This window comes from Nannospalax galili, unplaced genomic scaffold (genome assembly GCF_000622305.1).
Source record: "Nannospalax galili isolate Female #2095 unplaced genomic scaffold, S.galili_v1.0 scaffold107, whole genome shotgun sequence".
NCBI classification, from domain to species: Eukaryota; Metazoa; Chordata; class Mammalia; order Rodentia; family Spalacidae; genus Nannospalax; species Nannospalax galili.
In genome coordinates this window covers 2,833,003-2,852,698 of record NW_008358490.1, presented here as the reverse complement: position 1 = coordinate 2,852,698, position 19,696 = coordinate 2,833,003, and the positions used below count along the sequence as shown (strand labels likewise).

At 40.9% G+C, this 19,696-nt stretch overlaps 1 protein-coding gene across 2 annotated transcripts in view; it reads right to left on the bottom strand.

Annotated features, from left to right (window-relative positions):
- Nucleotides 1-18,002, bottom strand: part of Rps6ka5 (ribosomal protein S6 kinase A5) — a 217,371-nt gene extending 199,369 nt beyond the window's left edge. For both annotated transcript variants that reach the window (XM_008821741.3, XM_029557966.1), the window contains exon 1: nt 17,703-18,002. In XM_008821741.3, coding sequence (XP_008819963.1) covers nt 17,703-17,781 — 79 coding nt within the window. In that variant the 5' untranslated portion in view covers nt 17,782-18,002. The remainder of the gene's footprint in view (nt 1-17,702) is intronic.
- Between the last annotated feature and the right edge of the window lie 1,694 nt (nt 18,003-19,696).

Sequence of the window (19,696 nt, the reverse complement as noted above, 5' to 3'; positions counted from 1 at the left end):
AAAATAAATGTCTTGGGCTAGAGAGATGGCTCAGCAGTTAAGAGCACTGACTGCTCTTGCAGAGGACCTGGGTTCGATTCCCAGCACCCGCATAGCAGCTACAAACCGTCCTTAACTCCAGTTCCAGGGGAATCCAAAGCCCTCTTCTGACCTCTGCAGCATTGCATGACACAGGTGCACTCATATACACACAGGCAGTACACAATACACTTATACACATAAAATAAAAATAATTAAAAAAAGAAGACTCAAATATGTATGTAAGAAGGGCACCATCAAGATCATGGAAGGGAGGTAGGGAATGAAGTCTGAGGAAATAAAATTTTTAAAGGTTTAGAGTCCAATCTGACTTGATCCTCTCTAATATGCTTAAACTCTGGGGTTTTTTGTTTTGTTTTGTTTTGTTTTTTCTTTTTGGTCTTTTTGAGACAGGGTCTCCCTGTAGCCCCAGCTGACCTGGAACTTGCTATGTAGACCAGGCTGGCCTCGAACTCACAGAGATCTGCCTGCCTCTGCTGGGATTAAAGGTGTGCACCACCACGCCCAGCCCTTAAACTCTGTTTTCAATATACCAACTAGAAAATATTTTACTATCTCATTTCCTGAGACCACCCTAATAAAATGACAAAATAGCTTTTCATATAAAATCTTATCCTTTCTTATTCAGCATTACAAAATGTAAGATTCTTGGGTAGTTTCAGTCCAAAGGTGACAATGGTACGCAGTAAGAAAAAAATCTTCCGCTATTTGAAAGTCCCCCCTCCATCTATCACAGAAGGAAATATTTATAAAGTAACTTATCAGATAAGTTACAGTTAGGACATGCCCAATATAGTACTGACTGCACATACGTAACTCTAAACTCCAAAATCTTGATTTCTGTCTACAAAGTCCAATTAGCCCAATTTTAGTAAATGCATGAGAGCTTGAAAATCAACTAAATAGTTAGCACATCAGGCTTCTTTTAACTGCCAGGTGGTAAGCTATTCTAAAGCTGTTTAGATTTGTGGTTGGGCCTCAAACCATGTCTCTGGACAGTGTTCTGCTGGCAGCAGAACAAAGTCATATTTAATATCTGTGTACTTTAAAACAATGCTGCCCATTTTTCTCTTACTGCTGTGGTCACTTACCTTGAAGATTTGCTGTATTTTTGGTATATAAACCAGGAATGTTTACTTATCTAAGTAATTTTGGAATTACATGATTGAGCCAATATGAAAACTGAATCAATAACAAAACAAATAGTTACAAAGCAGTAACAAACAGCTTCACCCCAACCCAACATGTGTACCAAATAAATTTAATTTAGGAATAATCTAAATATAAAATACATCAAAAAGAAACAGAACATTAAGCTTACTAAGAATTTTGGCATGATCCAGAGAATGTGTTCAGATGTCTGTGGAAAGCACAGAAAAATTTGAATGGCTAGGCCTGAAAACCTCTTCTGCAAGTTCTATAAGGTTTCACATAAGTTAAAAAAAAAATACTGCTTGGATGTTTTTCTATAGCTAAATTTTTTTTTGGGGGGGGTCTTTTTGAGACAGGTCTCCCTGTAGCCCTAGCTGGCCTGGATTCGCCATGGAGACCAGGCTGGCCTCGAATTCAGAGATCCGCCTGCCTCTGCCTCCTGAGTGCTGGGATTAAAGGCGTGCACCACCACGCCCAGCTAAAATTTTTTTCAAAGATGAAAATAACAATTTTTAGAAACAATGAAGCCAGGCGTGATGGCGCACACCATTAGTCCCAGCACTCAGGAGGCAGAGGCAGGTGGATCTCTTTGAATTCAAGGCCAACAGGTCTACATAAGTGAGTTCCAGGCCAGGTGGGGCCATAGTGAGACCCTGTCTCAAAAAGACCAAAAAAAAAAAAGCTATTTCTCTTGCATAAAGAATTGCCTTTTCTTTATAATTCACAGAGGGGGAAAAAAAAACAATTATGTCCTCAAAACTTCCTTATCTTTCTATTACTAAATCTACAAATGCACTTGTATCCTTCCCCCACCCCATCCCTCTTATAATAGAGGTAATTTCCTATCAAAGGCCAGCCTGCTCCTCACTCCAGTCGCAACTGAACTACATTCCATTCCCCTTCTCGGGGATCTTGATATCCCTACCTATCCCCTCTTGTTCCATTTCAGTGGTATTTAAGTATGACCCAGCATTATTCATCTTAAAACAGGGAAACAAGTACTCTTTCCTGAGCCCCACATTTCTCTCTGGCTATCTCTCAATCCCCAGAACAAAGTCTCTCAAAAGTTATCTTCTGTTGCATTCATTCTTCAACCCATTCTAATCTGGTTTCTCCCACTAAATCTCCACCAGAATGTTCTCAATAAAGCTACTCTGTGGCCAATGGAATATATAACTCCATATATACCCCCATCTTCTCTAGTGAGTGTTTATAACACCAAAAACTTTCTAAGTTTCCTCCAGCTTTTTTCTCCTAGTTCTTCCTCTATATCTTTTCTTAGAAACTCATTTTTTTTAAATTATTTTCATGCTTTAGTTTTTCAGGACTCAGTTCTAAGTTCTCTTTCTCTAATATTTCCCAAAGTGATCTTATCTACTACTTTGGTTATAAGAGGTATTTAAATGTTTGTGACACCGAGATTCTTATCTGTAGCCCAGACCTACTTGAGTCAAACCCAATTCTTCTACTTACTTCCTAGGTATCACTGAGCAAGTCACCTCTCTAAGACTCATTATTCCCATTTGTAAAACTAAATAAGAAAAATAACAGGAATAGCTTCACTATGTTATTACCTGACTCAAAGAAAGCATGACTATGCAACATACAAGGTTTCATCATTCATAATTACTAATATATATATATATATCCATCAGAATGTATCAAAGGCCCCTATGGTTTCTGCTGACCTCTATTAAGCATCTCTTCTCACTGACCATTTCCAAATTCTAAAATTATTCCAGTGACCCTACCCTTCACATAATCTCCTCCCCCTGAGTGTGTGAATACATCATTTTTGTGATAAGGGGATTTTTCTTTACATGTGAGGTCTCAAATTTGTCGGACCTCAGAAATAGGAAAATTATCCATGTAGGCCTAAGTTAATCTCATGAGTACACACACACACACACACACACACACACACACACACACACATTTAGTAGAGGAAGCCCAAAATCCAGAGTAAAAGCATCTGAAGGGACTGACATGCTTGAAAGCTGGCTTGAAGGAGAAGGGGCCACTGGAAAAGGAATGCAGACCCTTTCTAGAAGCTTACACTGATAACCAGGAAGGAAATTGGAACCTCAGACTGAAAACTACAGACACTAGAATTCTATCAACAAAAGTACATTTTTACCTAGAACCTCCAGACAAGAACCAAGTCTACCTAATTCCTTGGTCTCAGTTTCATAACACCCTAAGCAGAGAACCCACTCGGACCATGAAGACCGTGAAGGGCCCAAATGTGAGCTATAATAAACTACAGCAAATTGAAATTAACATACTATCTCATCAAACACCATCTTCAAATACATATTTGTTCTTACCAGAGACCTCACATCAATACAATACCAGGTCTTTTTAATTTTATCTCCTAAATATATCTCAAATATATTTACAATTCTTAATCTCAATTATCACCCAATCATAGCCTTTATATTCCATCTGAACTTCTGCAAAGGAGTCCTTGCTGGCCCTCTTCATACATCCCCCTCAAAGCAGTGGGAGTCATGTTTTACAATGCAAAACTAATTTCATCACTTCCTAACTGGCTTCACATTTGCACTAAATGCTTGAATACTTTATCATAACCTACTAAATCTTTTTTTTATTTTTTAGAAGAAGCATTTCATTACAGCTTTAACATACTCATAACAATTCCCAGAGCAAAGATACATCTCTTTCAAAAGTGGCTATAAATTTTTAGGTTCACAGTTGAATCAATACAGTTATACAATATTGAACTCAGTATAAACTCTGTAAGATATATAAATTTTTATTATTTTTAAAAAAGATCTCCATTTCATTTTAAAATATACTGTTTCTTACAGAAAGACTCATTGTTTTTGCTGATAACACTTAGATGTTGGCGCATACGTCTCTAATCTGTAAGTATCTGATTATTACTAGTCATGGTTGGTTGTACTTGGATCCTTGGCAATGGATATACTAAAATCATCAGGTAGATTACAATGGTAATGTTTATCACCTCTACTAATTAACATGTTGTAAATTTTTATACTTCCTCCTCAAATATAACTCATTTTTTAAATTTGTTGATTTTTTTTGTGTATATCACATAGAACATCCCAATCTTATTCATCTATATACCCACTTCCCAGATGGCACCCTCCCATAGCCCCCCACTAGAGCCCTTATACTCTGTCATCCCTGCTACTCTCCACTGTGTTGTTGGCACCCCCAAGCATTTTTTTTCACATTTTATTTATTTTTATTTTTTAAATAATTTATTGAGAATTTCATACAGACATATAAGCATATAAGGTATTCTGATGAAATCCATGCATAACCTACTAAATCTTGCACTAAATGGCCTGGCTATTTTTCCAGCCCCATTTCTTATAACTGCCTTGGGCATGATGCTCAAGCCAGAAGCCTTTCCCCAGAAACCTCAATATACCAAGCCATTTTTGACTTTTGAACCATCTGTGTTACTTCCTTTGACAAAAATTCTTTGTTCCCTTATCCTTCACCCCATGATAGCCAGGACTTCAGCTTAAGCATTCACAGAAGGCTTCCCTCATCGCTCACGCAATATAAGATTATCCTGTCAGAATCTCTCACAAAACGTTGTACCCATCTGTGGTAACTGCACTGATAAACTTAATTAATTTGTTCTCTACTCAAACCCAACATCTAGGACAGTATGAGACAAATACTAGAAATTCAATAATCCTCAAATAGATGGATGAAACTGTAGCTGCTTTGCCCAAATTATATATGACAAAAGTACGTCAAAGTCATGGGGCTGAAGAGATGGCTCAGCAGTTAACAACACTGACTGTTCTTGCAGAAGACCCAGGTTCGAATCCCAGTACCCACATGGCAGCTAACAACTGTCTGTAACTCCAGTTCCAGGGGATCCAACAGCCTCTTCTGTACTCCACGGGCACTGCACAACGTGGGTGCACTCACCTACACGCAGGCAATACATACATACACATAAAATAAAAATATTTTTTAAAGTATGTCAAAGTCAGGCACTTCATTTATATGTAGCCCCATTAGATTTGTTCCATTTTAGTCCTAATTATGATGTTTGCTTACAAACAAATGGCCTAAGCATACTGCTAAAACAAGCTAAAATCATGGGAGTTGGTTAGTGCAAGTATACTGCTAAAATTTGTCATTCATGTGCCCCTCTAATACATCATCATATTTAGATAACAGCTACAATGTTCTTACAACACATTTTAAAGAATTCTTCCTTTAAGAAAAAGACATAATCCACAGGTTACTTATGTGGTTAAAGAACAGTGGGCTTCAGCTGACTGAGATATTTTACTTATGTCAAAAAGTGTCTGATACAAAGAGAGCCCTGTGTACAGTCTATTTTTTTCACTATTGTGTGCCTCTATGATTTATCATTTTCTATTTCTAATAAAATATTAAAAATGCTGCTTGAGTGGAACAAGGGCAGCTGCTGTGCTAGGCTGTGCAGATGGGGCCCACACTACCCCTGCTGCTCCAGTTGGCCACCTTCACCAGCAGCCAGGAGCAGGACCAGACCGCTGACTAGAGGGCCACCCTGAAGATCATCCACAACAGCATCCACAGGATCAATGAATACCAGAACGCTGCACTGGACTTGCAGGGTGGGGAGGACAGGGTCTGCCAGTACAAGTGCAGTAACACTTAACATTGGCATCCCTTCCCAGACAAAATGCTGCAACCAACACGACAGGTGCTATGAGACTTATGGCAAGAAGGGCTGTGATGAGGAGTTCCAGTACTACCTCTCCAAGACCTGCTGAGACCCACAGAAAACGCTAGGTCTTGCTCATAACATACAGGCATGTCAAACGCGGGTGGCGCGCCTATTTGACAGTGTTATACATTTAGGCTGTAAGCCATATCTGGACAGCCAGCAAGTTGCATGTAGGTGTTGTTATGAATTAAAAACAGATCTTTAAAGAAGATCCTGGCCACTGTTGCACAAACAAGAAGAGAAAAATAATCTTTGCCAAAGAGTTGATGTTTTCACAGCCTAAAGCAGTCTTATTTTTGTGAAGGTCATTTTAAGACCTTTTAAGAGTGTATTTTGACTTTAGAAGTAAAAAAGAGTGTGGGGAGAGGTACAAATAAGTAGAGAGGTAGCATGCCTACCTTCCCAGGTGTCTTGCTGGGCATCTCTGACTCAGTGGCTATCCACAAACAGGAAGAAAAGTTTGAAAACGATGTAACTCAGTTTTCATGCTATTCTTCCAAAAAAGAGAAAGAAAAGAAAGAAGAAAGAAAGAAAGAAAGAAAGAAAGAAAGGAAAAAAAGAAAGAAAGAAAGAAAGAAGGAAAGAAAGAAAGAAAGAAAGAAAGAAAGAAAGAAAGAAAGAAAGAAAGAAGGGAGGGAGGGAGGGAGGGAGGGAGGGAAGAAAGAAAGAAAGAAAGAAAGAAAGAAAGAAAGAAAGATCGATCAAATGTAAAATTCATTTTAAAGACTGTTGAAAATTATCTTATTTTGATTTATTTTTTATTCTATATGTATGACTGTATTGCCTGCATGTACGTAAGCGTACCCATGTCTGCAATGCCCACAGAGGTCAGAAGAGAGTGTCAGATCCCCTGGAACTGGAGCTATGGACAGAGCCGCTGCCATGTGGGTGCTGGGAATCAAACCCGGGTCTTCTGCAAGAACAGCCAGTGCTCTTAACCACTGAGCCATTTGTCCAGCCCCAAGCCTTATCTTATTTTGAAATGAAGGAAAAAATCTTCTCTTAGAAATCTCTTAGAAATATTGTTTATGGGGGCTGAAGAGATGGCTCAGTGGTTAAGAGCACTGGCTGCTCTTGCAAAGGACTCAGGTTTGATTCCCAGCACCCACATGACACCTAATAACCATCTGTAACTCCAGTTCCAGGTGATAAGATGCCTCTTCTGACCTCAGCAGGCATTGCACTACAGGGGTATACCAACCTACATGCAAGAAATATACTCATATACATAAAATAAATAATTTTTTTAAAAAGAAATGTTTATGATGAAATTTCAAATATACATTTCTTCCTGGAAGGAGCTGGCTTTACTGTTTCTCAGTTTTAATTACATATAATATGTTTCTGTATAGCCCACAAAGTTAGGAATAGATCATGTTAGCTACAAGAACAAGATTTCCAAGTGTACTTCTCTTGTACAGTTTGGCCCACTGGCTGGCACCCTTCAGGGGCACAAGCTAGACTCTAAGTATTCTGATATGAACAAGATTCAGACAGTACTCCCGTTTTATAAACCACCTGTAACAAATGACATCTTTTGCTATAAATTCAAGAAAAGTTGTTTAACAACACATGAAAACACTATAAGCTGTTATGCCTTGATGTTTATTCCCTAGTTAGCACCTGTTCCTCATCATAGATTCTGGAACGTTTTTATTTTTATATGCATTTTTATTGAGGTTTTGTGTTTCATATAATAGATCCTAATCAATCATATTTAGACCCCTTCCCCCATCTGCACTCCCCGTAGCCCCCACACACACCAGATTTCATGCACTCTATCATATATGTTAAAGCCTATCCTGTCAAGCTTTTTTACCCAGATGTCCTTTGGTACAAGTTCATCCACTGGAGTCTAGTCAGTCTATATAGAGTCACTCCCTTAACGAAGATCAACTCTCCCTCACCCACCAGTAATCAGCTGCCAATAGTTCCTTGGCCAAGGTTGGGGTCTGCTGCCTGTTTCCCCAGTTCTATGCTGGGTTTTTGTCTGATTGAGTCAGCATGGGTCTTGGGTATGCTGTCACCATTGCTGCAAGTTCATATGAGCAAGGTCCCAGAGGCCTAAAAGCCTGTTTCCTAATGTTCATGCACCAACACTGGCTCTTACAATCCTCTCTCCCCCTTCCACAATGTTTATAGCTCTAAGTGCCTACATTAAAAAAAAATCAGAAAGTGGGGCTGGAGAGTTGGCTCAGCAGTTGGCTCTTGCAGAGGACCTGGGTTTGATTCCCAGTACCTATATGGCAGCTAACAACTGTCCATAACTCCAGTTCGAGGGGATCCAATGCCCTCTTTCTGACCTCTGCAGGTATTGCAGGACATGGGCACACTTACATACAGGCAGGCAATACACTCAGACACATAAAATGAATAAATATTTTTAAAAATCAGAAAGCACACACAAAAATGACTTAGCAGTACAACTCAAGACTCAGGAAAAGCAAAAAAAAAAAAAAAACACTAAAGCTAAATCAAGAAGATATCAACAGCTTAAACAGACCCATAGTAAATAAGAAAATTGAAACAACAATACAAAACCTCTCAACTAAAAAAAGCCCAAGCCCAGATGGATTCACAGCAGAATTCTACCAGATATTCAAAGATCTACAACCAATACTTCTTTAATTATTCAAAAAGATAGAAACGAGGAAGAACTCCCAAGTTCCTTCTATGAAGCCAGTACCACTCTAAATAGAAAAACCAGGTAAAAGACACAATACAAAAAGAAAACTATATCCATATCCTTAATGAACATAGATGCAAAGATTCTCAACAAAATACTCAAAAACTGCATATAGACACATATCAAAAAGGTTATCCATCATGATCAAGTCAGCTTTATTCCAGAGATGCAGGGATGGTTCCATATATGTAAGTCAATTAATGTAATAAATCATGTAAATGGACTTAAAGACAAAAATCACATGGTCACTTCAATAGCTGCAGAAAAGGCCTTTGACAAAATCCAACATGTTACAAGTCCTAGAGAGAACTGAACTGGAGGGGGCATACCTCAACATAATGAAAGCTATATGCAACAAACCCACAGCCAACATTATTCTAAGTAGAGAAAAACTGGAAGCATTCCCATTAAAAATCAAGAACCAGATGAGGCTGTCCACTATTTCTATTTCTTTTCAACACAGTGCTTAAAACTCTTGCTAAAGCAGTAAGACAAGAAAAGGAAATTAAAGGAGTACTAATCAGAAAAAAAAGAGGTCAAATTATCCCTATTTGTAGATGATATATTATACATAAGAGATGACAGAATTTCTACCGGAAAACTTTTAGAAACGATCAACACTTTCGGCAAAGTGGCAGGTTCAATCAATTTACAAAAATCAGTAGCCTTGGGGCTGGAGAGATGACTCAGAAGTTAAGAACACTGGCTGTTCTTACAGAAGACCCAGGTTCGAATCCCAGCACCCACGTGGCAGCTAACAACTGTTGGTAACTCCAGTTCCAGGGGATCTGACAGTCTCTTCTGTCCTCTGTGGGCACTGCACAACACGGGTGCACTTACCTACATGCAAGCAATACACGCATATTCATAAAATAAAAATAAATAATTAAAAAAAATCAGCAGCCTTTCTAGCTGGGCGTAGTAGCGCACGCCTTTAATCCCAGCACTGGGGAGGCAGAGGCAGGCGGATCTCTGTGAGTTCAAGGCCAGCCTGGTCTACAATAGGGAGTTCCGGGACAGCTGGGGCTACAGGGAGACCCTGTCTTAAAAAGGCCAAAAAAAAAAAAAATCAGTAGTCTTTCTATACACCAATAACAAGTCATCATAAAAAGCACTGATGGAAACCCTCCCATTCACAATAGCCTCAAACAAAATAAAATATCTAGGCATAAGCCTAACCAAAGACATCAAAGATCTCTACACTAAAAATTTTAAGTCTTTGAAAAAAGAGACAAAGGAAGACACCAGGAGATGGAAAGACCACACTAATGGATTAGTAGAAATAATGTTGTGAAAATGACCATCCTACCAAAAGTAATCTATAAATTCATTGAAATGCCAATCAAAAATCCTCATGACATTCTTCAAAGAACTAGAAAAAAAGCCATCCTAAAATTCATATGGAATCACAATATACACTAGTCAAAGCAATTCTGAACAAAAAGAGCAACGCTGGGGGAAATCACCATACCAGATCTGAAACTAGATTTTGGAATATTTTTAAAAGACTATAACCTTTTACTAATTGTGGTCTTAATAAAAAATATTCTTGAAAAAAATTAAAGAGCTACTGATTAATCAAAGATTTCATTTTCTTCTCTTTAGAAGTAAAAAATAACAGAATATGACATAGATTACTTAAACAAAACACTTAAGAGTCAAATGTCTTCCCAGATTTTCTATATTATTTATGACATGTACATATGTGTTTAAATACAAGTGGACTTATTTAATCATATCTTTTAAAAATTTTTTATTTATTTTTATGTGTATGAGTGTATTGCCTGAATGTATGTATGTGCGCTTATGTCATGCAATACCCGAGATGGTCAGAAGAAGGTGTCAAATCCCCTGAAACTGGAGTTAGACAATTGTTAGTCGTGATGTGGGTGCTAGGATTTGAACCCAGGTCCTCTGCAAGAGCAGTCAGTGCTCTTAACCGCTGAGCCATCTCTCCAGCCCCTTAATTACACCTTTTATTCCTTCCTTACATTGGTATAGAAAAGATAGAAAGCAAATTATTTGGATTAAATTAAGGAAAAGAAAGAAGAAAAATGAGAACAGGAACACAGCTAGCACCAGAAGGAAACAAAAGCACATACCCAATCACACTTTCAGATGATGTGTACCAGAAATTTGAAGCTTAACCCACTGACCTAATAAAAGAAGTCTTTTAGAGCCAGGCATCCTAGCACATGTCTGAAATCCCAGCATGTGAGAAGCTAAGGCAGGAGGCTTACTGTAAGTTTGAGGTTAGCCTGGGTCACAGCAAGAACCTATCTAAAAAAAAGTTTTTTTAATCTACTGAGGGACCCACTTCAGAGCATTCCTATGAAAAGCAGAACAGCTGGTCAAAAGCAACACAGCTGGCTTTGGTGGTTAAGATCTGAAAGGAATGTCTCCTTGGGGAGACCTCAGAAAGGACAGTACTCTACTTCTACAAAGAATGACATTTGTTACTATTTTATATTAAAATAGTTTAATTTACTGCTCCATGCTCTGTTCTCACACTCTGTCAAAATTGTGTGCTGCTTAATACAATCTTAAGGAAAAGGTACTGACTTCCTATTGCTGCTGTCAAAGAATTAAATAAACTTCCAGGTTTATTAACAACATGAATTTGTTTTCTTACAGTTCTGGAGATCAGAAGTCTAAAACTGGGTCTTACAAAGCTAAACTCAAAGTGACAGCAGAGCTATGTTTCTTTTTGACATTCTAGAGGAAAATCTGTTACCCAACTTCAGAGGCTGTCTATATTCATTAGGTCCTGACCTCTTTGAGCAATGGAATCATGCTGATCTGTGTCCTCTTCTTCCACCCTCCGATCACCTTCTCTGATTTAGGCTTTCCTGTCTTCCTCCTACCTGTGTGATTACACTGGACCCACATAGAGAAGCCAGAGTAAGCCTCCAATCCCAGGATACTTCATCACATCAGAAAAATTTCTTTTGCCACGAAATTATGTGCCATACTCACAGGATTCTAGGGATTAGAATATGGACATCTTGAGGAGAAGGAAAGGGGTTATAATTCAGCCTACCAAACAAGACTTCATCATGGGCTGAGATGGCTCAGTTAGTAAAGTGTTTATGACTTGAGTTTGATTCTCAGAGCCATATAAAAAGCTGGGTGGTGGTTCATACTTGTAATACTAGTGCTGGGTCACAGGGGAAGGTGGATAGTACCTGAAGAACAAACAAGACCCAAGGCTGTCCATTGATACACACACACACACACACACACACACATACACACACACACGTATACACAAAAGGTCATTTACTTCTTTGCAGTTATGTAAATTATAAGGATAGTATGATAGAAAAATCTACAACAGTATGAATCACAAATAGAAACTCAACCAGAAAAGTTTTTTATTTTTTTTAATTCTTATTTACTTTTTGGTCTTCTTGAGACCGGGTCTCCCTGTAGCCCCAGCTGGCCTGGAACTCACTTTGTAGACCAGGCTGGTCTTGAACTCACAGAGATCCACCTGCCTCTGCCCCCTAAATGCTGGGATTAAAGGCATGTGCCACCCCATCCAGCTGTAAATAATATTTTTAATATCAAATTATTTAGAATATAGAAAGTAATCTTGGTACTTAAACGAATTCCTATCATTAACTCTTTCATTTAAAAAACTTTTCTGAAGCCAGGCATGGTGGTTACAGGGAGGCTACAGGGAGGACCTGTCTCAAAAAGACCAAAAAAAAGTCAGGTGGAGTACAACAGAGAAGATTCAGCATCAACTTCTAGGTGCCATATGCACATACCACCACCACCCCCACACACACAGGCGCACAAGCGGGGTGGGGGGACACAAGAACTTTATAACCCTATTCTTCTGGCAGTCACAGGGGAGAATGCCTAATTGGTATTTGAAAAAAAGAGAAAACAGAAAAAAGTGAAAGTACACTCATAATTTTAGGGATGTACGAAGTCCAGAGAACTCATTCGATTTTTGGAGGAATAGCTACACCTGAACCAAGACAGACATTGCTAGAAACAAACACAGTGAGGTCAAGATTCTATTTTAGAACCTATTCATGCTCCCTGACAAACAAGACAAATGTAGGAGCGATTATACCTTGAGGTGACTAGAGAGATCTAGTCATTCGGAGAACTCAAAGGTGATGACTGTGACAACTCTTCCCTCCCCTCCTACCACATTTGAGGACTGACATTTCTCAACCTGAAATTAACTGTGAAATGCAACCAACACACAATGGTATTAAATATTCTCTAAAGGAGCTTTCAAGCATCAGCCTCTTGTTCATAGGGAAGAATTCAATCCTGCCCATCAAAACATGCCTGTCTTCAGTTTTAAAATGCTTCCTTGCTTTAAAGCAGAGGTTAATGTTGGAGTTGATGTTTTCCCCCTACAGACTGGAAATACAAAATATATTTGAATCCCCTTTGACATAGGGGTAAGATGTCACTCTGTGCAAATAGATGATTTTCTTAATCTCTGACATTAACAAGAGAAAGTTAAAGATATTTTCTTTTAAACTCTCAAGAATCAAGTTAGGCTGGGCAGAGTGGCACACACCTTTAGTCCCAGCACTCAGGAGGCAGTCAAATCTCTGAGAGATCAAGGCCAGTTTGGTCTACATAGCCAGTTTCAGGCCAGCCAGGGCTGCACAGTGAGATCCTGTCTCAAAACAAACAAACAAATAAACAAAAATCAAGTTAAGAGGGCAGGCAAGCAAGACACTCTATAGGGTAAAAATGCTTGCCAAAAATTGCCCCAAAAGCCTGATGATCTAAGTTTGATCTTTGGAAACTATGTAAATTAGGTAGAAGTTGTACTCTGGCTTCCATATGTGTGAGTCTGTGTGTGTGTGTGTGTGTGTGTGTGTGTGTGTGTGTGAAATTTTATTAGTTAAAAAATCAGAGAACTGTTCTTTTTCAGTGGGATTTTAAATGGTTAATTTCATAAAATGCAATGATTTTTAAAAGCAAACAACAACTCCTAACTTTTATTCACTGCATCAAAACACCATAAAGCACCAGCTTTGTTCTAGTAAGCAGTCTAACACCTTTGCTTTATGAATAAGAAAACTCAGGCTCAGAAAGGCTAAGTAACTTACTCCAGATCACACATAAAGTAAGGAGCAGAATCAGAACTATAGCCTCTCCTCTGACCTTTGTTAAATCTGTACTTAAAAGTCCCTAAATATGAATGTCATTAACCAAACAAGTAAAATATTTAGTTGCTGGCAAGAAAAAAAAAAGCAAGAACATTTTTGAGAAACCAGAGAGGCATCACAAAGTAATAAAAAAAATTATAGACAAATACCTACAATAAACAATAAACACAAAAGTCCCCAACAAAATAGTAAATGAATCCAACATATAAAAAAGATCATATACCAAGATCATATAGGATTTATCCCAAAATACAAGGTCGGCTTATCACCCAAAAATCAATCAATATAACAAACATCATCAATAAAACGGGAAACAATGCAACATCATCCCAATAGATGAAGAAAAAGCATTTGACAAACTCCAGCATCCTTTCACGATTTAAATAAATGTCCAAAAAAAAAAAAAAAAAGCAAGGAGTGATGGTGCATGCTTTGATCCTAGCACTCAGGAGGAGACAGAGGCAGGCAGATCTCTATGAGAGCCAGGCCAGCCTGGTCTATATAGGGAGTTCCAGGCCAGCTGGGGCTACAGGAAGACTCCGTCTCAAAAATATTTTTAAAAAATCAATAATAATAAGGGCCCAAAAGACTGGAAATAGAAAGAAACTCTTAATCTGTACAAGATGTCTGTGGAAAACCCAGAGCCTACCTCATAGCTAGTAATGAATATTTAATGCTCTCCTCTTAGAATCAGGTACAAGAGAAGGATTTCTGCTCTTGCTGATTCTAATGAACAGTGTAGTTAAGGTCCTAGACAGGGAAATTAAACAACAACAACAAAAAAGGCATTCTTATAAGGAAGAAGTGAAATTTCCTCTATCCACATATGATAGATATGATCTTACAAACAAAAACCACTAAGGCACCCACTGAAATACTATTAGACCTGATAAACTAATTCAGCAAGGTTGTGAGACACAATGGATCTCTAGATACAATGAACAATCTAAAAGTATGAAAATCATTACAATCATATCAAAAGAATGTGTGTGCATGCGTGTGTGTGTGTGTTAGTGTGAGTGTGGACACATGCGACTAAATCAATCTTTACCTCTATCTTGTTTAAGACAGGGTCTCTTTTGTTCTTCACTACTGTGTACACCAGGCTAGCTAGCCTGCAAGCTCCCAGGGATCCTCTACCTCTCATCTGACTGTAGCAGCATTAGGATTACAGCTATGCACTACTGTGCCCAGCTTTTACACAAGTTCTGGGGGATTGAAACTCAGGTCCACATGCTTGTGGAATAAGCACTTTACCCACTGAGCTATCACCTCCTTAGGCAAGTGAATTATTATAGTACTGGGTGTTTTTACTGAAAAGAGTTGCACACACCGTTAAACAGCAGCAGGAATTACAAAGAGTTTATACTCTGCCTGAGAACCCAAGACACACAGGGAAAAAGATAATAGCCAGGCCATGTGATAAAAGGCTAACCACCAAGAAACTTGTTCTCCAAGTTACACTAATTAATTCATGCATTTTACAATACTATTGTGATATGATTTATAGATTTACATTCAACCAAAACTTCCTAGTGCGTACTATGTGCCAAGCAACCAGATAAACATTTTTCTAACAGTGTTCATTCAATTCTCACATTTTACAGATGAAAGAAGTGAGTCTGAAAGAGTGCACTGACTCTCCAAGTCTATACAGACAAACAGCAGAGCTGGGATTCATCATCATCTCTTCCAAGTCCATGTCCAGGTATGCCATACTTAGTCTACACACTGGTGCAATGCCATGCCCTTACACTGAGTTTCTATTGCTTTTTCATTAATCCAATGACATACAATACACTGTACACCAACTGCCAACATGATTTGCTTGTCCACATTTTGAGAAGGTACAGTATCAGATCACGACTGGCACCCATTACAGCACCATACACTGAGAGCAGCACAGCTGGTTGCCGAAGACTATTTCAAGTTTATATATATATATAGTCTTTTTGTCTTTTTGAGACAGGGTCTCCCTGTAGCCCCAGCTGTCCTGCATTCACCATGGAGACCAGGCTGGCCTCAAACTCACAGAGATCCACCTGCCTCTGCTTCCTGAGTGCTGGGATTTAAGGCGTGCGCCACCACGCCCGGCTCAAGTTATATTTTAACAGCGTTTTGACCACTATATCTGGTCAGTTGTTCAAGTGTTTAGCAATAAAATGACTGTTCATTTCCTTTGACAGTTAACAGTTACTGATGAATTCAGTATAATCTCAAGTTCCATCAGAAAAAAACTGTAATGCAAACTTGAAGCTGATGATTCACAGCTGAGAAAGGGAAATAAAACAGTACTCATTGTTTTCTACAGGACTAGCATTGTTTGCAAAATCTAGAAACTGAGCAGCTGGTTGACTACTAGTACCAAGTAGGTTGCTCCTTGGTCCTTTAGCAAAAGACTGGTGCACCATGATCAGCATCTGAGGAGCGTAAGAGATCAAGTAGCTTTTGCTGTACTATATGATTCCACACATAAAGCAAGGAATAATTATGTAAAATGGGGGGATTAAAAAATCCCTACCTAGAAAGCACTTGACACTGCATCTGATTCGAACTACTATTAATATTGGATAAATATATACTGAGAAAATGACTAAAAACTATTCAAAACATCAGTTGTCACTGGGCGTGGTGGCACATGCCTTTGATCGCACCACTCAGGAGGCAGAGGCAAGTGGATCTCTGTGAGTCTGAGGACAACCTGGTCTATATGGCAAGTTCCAGGCTAGCCAGGGCTACATAGTGAGACCGTGTCACAAAAACATCAGTTGTCTATTGAGAGAAATTCAACCAACGAATCCACATAGGTTGTTAGGAAGTCAAATGTACTACGGGATAACTAACTCAAGATACATCACAGAATCAAAATGACCAAAAATACACTGCCTAAAACTGTTCAATTAAATAATCATGAATTTGACATCTTCTACTAAGTCACCAGACTGGCACCCAATGGAATGCTAATGAGCAATCTCATTAGAGATAACAAAAACTAAAAGAACTGTGGAGCAAAGCTAACTTTACAATGTGTTCAAAACAGAAAGACCATGGACCAGGCTCACACCTGACACCTCCCACTCACACTTCCTATCTACATAATGAAGTCCAAGATGTGTGTGTGTGAAAAATCGCACACCACTGGCAATAAGTTAATAACAAACGGGTCATTAAAATGCATTCTCCGTTCAGAAATGAAAAAGAGTTAAGAAGAGACCAGACTCCACGGGGGGCGGGGGGGGGACGACACACGGACTACCGATTGGTCCAGATAAGAAATTTCCAAAATAAAACCCGGACTTAAAAGAATGACAAAGCAACTGAACAAGTATAAAGCATAGCACAGCTTCGGAGATCAGCAACGGGATGTAAGCGCGACATAAGGTCGGCTAGCTGGGTCTCTTTCACGTATAACTTTCCATTGACAGGCTGTTTCTCTAAAGCCGCTGGAAAGAATTCCAGGGCCAAGTAGAGTATTTCGTTAGAACTGCAAAGGGCAAAACTCCATCCTAGAAGACCGAGAAGCTTCTTTATCTCCTAGAAGGCTACCCCGCCTCGCCGATCGGTCCGAGGATCGCAGCCCCCCACCAGGACCACCTCCGGCGCAACTGCAGGGCAGAGACCAGGCTGCAGCACGCCGCGCCGAGGAAAGGCGCACCTCGCGCCCCAGACAGGATGCGGTGACAAGTGTCACCTGTGCGGGAAGCGGGCGGCGAAGGCATCCTGTCCTGCCAGACCGGTGTCCAGGCAGCGGACGCCGCAGCCCGGGCGCCCACAAACTTTCGGCCGCCTTCCCGGAGCGCGCGACCCGCTCCCGGGACCCGCCGTTCGCCCCAGTGCTCCAGGCCCCGCCCCCGGCCCGTGGCCCCTAACAGTCCGCGCACGTCCCCGCCCGCCCTCAGGCGCACCCCCGCGACCAGCGCGACCGGCAGAGGGCGGGGTCCCTCACCGGTCCGCAGCTCGTGCTTGACAGTGAGGAGCTGCTCGTCGCCGCTGCCCGCGCCGCCGCCGCCGCCCTTCTCCTCCATCTTCTCGATCCCGCGGGTCGCTCTCTGGAGAGCCTGAGGGGACAGCTGACCCCCAGCCCTTCACAGCCCCAGCTGAAGCCACAGGGAGCCGAGGTGAGGCGGCGCCACCGCTCGGACACCGACACGAGTGTCTTTCCCGCTCTGGCCGTGCGGCTCGCTCCTCCGCCTCCTCCCCCTTCGGCTGGCACCGCTAGTACGGCGCAGCCCAGCCGCCCCTGCGCCTCCGCCTCCTCCGCCAGGCCGCTCCGCCCACAGCCAGCCCGGAGGGGGGCCGCGGCCGCCGCCCGCTCCGATTGGATGCAGCGCGCGCGCGTCTGCCAGCGCCTGCTCCCATTGGGCGAACTGTTCTGACGTTTCACGGGAAGCCCCGCCCCGCCGCCTGTATTGTTGTTGCTTGGCGGGGAGGCAGGAGAGGGAGAAGCACAAACCTTCGGATTGGAAAGACCGGCGACTCGGCCCCGCCCATTGCCTCTAACGCGCATGCGCAGACCAGGCCATCCCGCCCCTGACCTCCTCGGGATGGTCACGCCCCTTATTCCCCAGCTTCGATCTGTTAGTAAACAGTGTCTAGTAGTCAGGAGGAGCTCGGGGCCCGGGATTGGCTACTACCGAAAGAGGCTACGGGAGGTGATTGGTACGTTTGGTCCGCCAATTACCGTGGACAGAGGCGGGCCCTGAAGGGAGAGAACTTGTCACCCACGTGTTTGCACATGCGCCTGAGGGTCCTAGGCGCCGATCCAGCGTGTGTAGCTGCCTGGAAGACGCTGTCACCTAAAATTATGTTATTCGCTGTACTAAACCCTAAATAAATTCAGTGAATTTAAACATAGATAGAGGCGGGTAAGATGGCGCTTGCTGGGTAAAGGAGCTTGCCGCCAAGCTTGAGAACCTGAGTTAAACCCCAGGGACCCCCTAGAGCCCTCGAGCTATCCTCTGACCTCCAACGCACACTCACAAAATAAATAAAAATGAGTTAAAAATAAATACAAGTAGTTTTTGCACATTCCAAGTGTTTACAGTCTTAGTTCATGGTGAGAAATTGTGCAATTTTTTTTTTTTTTCCTTTTTGCTTCAACGTCCTCCTGGATCTGCTTCCTGAGTACTGGGATTGCAGATACCGTGCCCAGTTTATGCAGTGCTGGGGACTGAACCTTGGGCTTCCTGCCAGCTAGGCAAGCTCTCTATCAACTAAGCTACATCCCCAGCCCAAAATTTTTTCATTTTTATCTGACTCCACTTCCTGGGCACCAAAGACCGAGAGTCTTGTAAAACAGAAAGCAAATCTTGACCATAAACCGCTTTTAATGGAACTTGAAAAACTTGATAACTTGCATTTAGTTGGAAAACTACAAAGAATTTGAAACAAATTAGTCGTACACACCCTTAATCTCAGCTCTCAGGAGGCAGAGACTGGTGGATCTCTGAGCTTGAGGCCAGCCTGGTCTACATAGCAAGTTCCAGCTAGTGCTACATAGTGAGACCCTGTCTCAAAAAGAAAAAAAAAAAATGTGGTACAGAACAAAGCATTAGCGAATCACACCTATGGCAATAATTATTCCCAAAGGCTTTTAGGACAAGGAAGAATTTGGGGTAGGAGATTTAAGGATGAGTAAGATATAAATACCAGCAGCAGACATTTCACATGTGAGCCTACATCTAGAGAAGAGAAAATCTGGGTAGGTGAACTGATTGATAAGGCTAGATGGAGATCTAAGAGAAACAGTTGAACAGGTAAGGTAAATGACTTTTTTACTTGCTGTGAAAAAATACCTGACAAAAACAACTTAAAAGGGAGGGGGCTTATTTTGGTTCACAGCTTTAAGGGTACAGTTCATCGTGGAGAGGCAGGCATGGAGCATGAGGCTGCTCATCATGTTGTCTCTGCAGTCAGGAAGCAGACAGAGATGAATGGTAG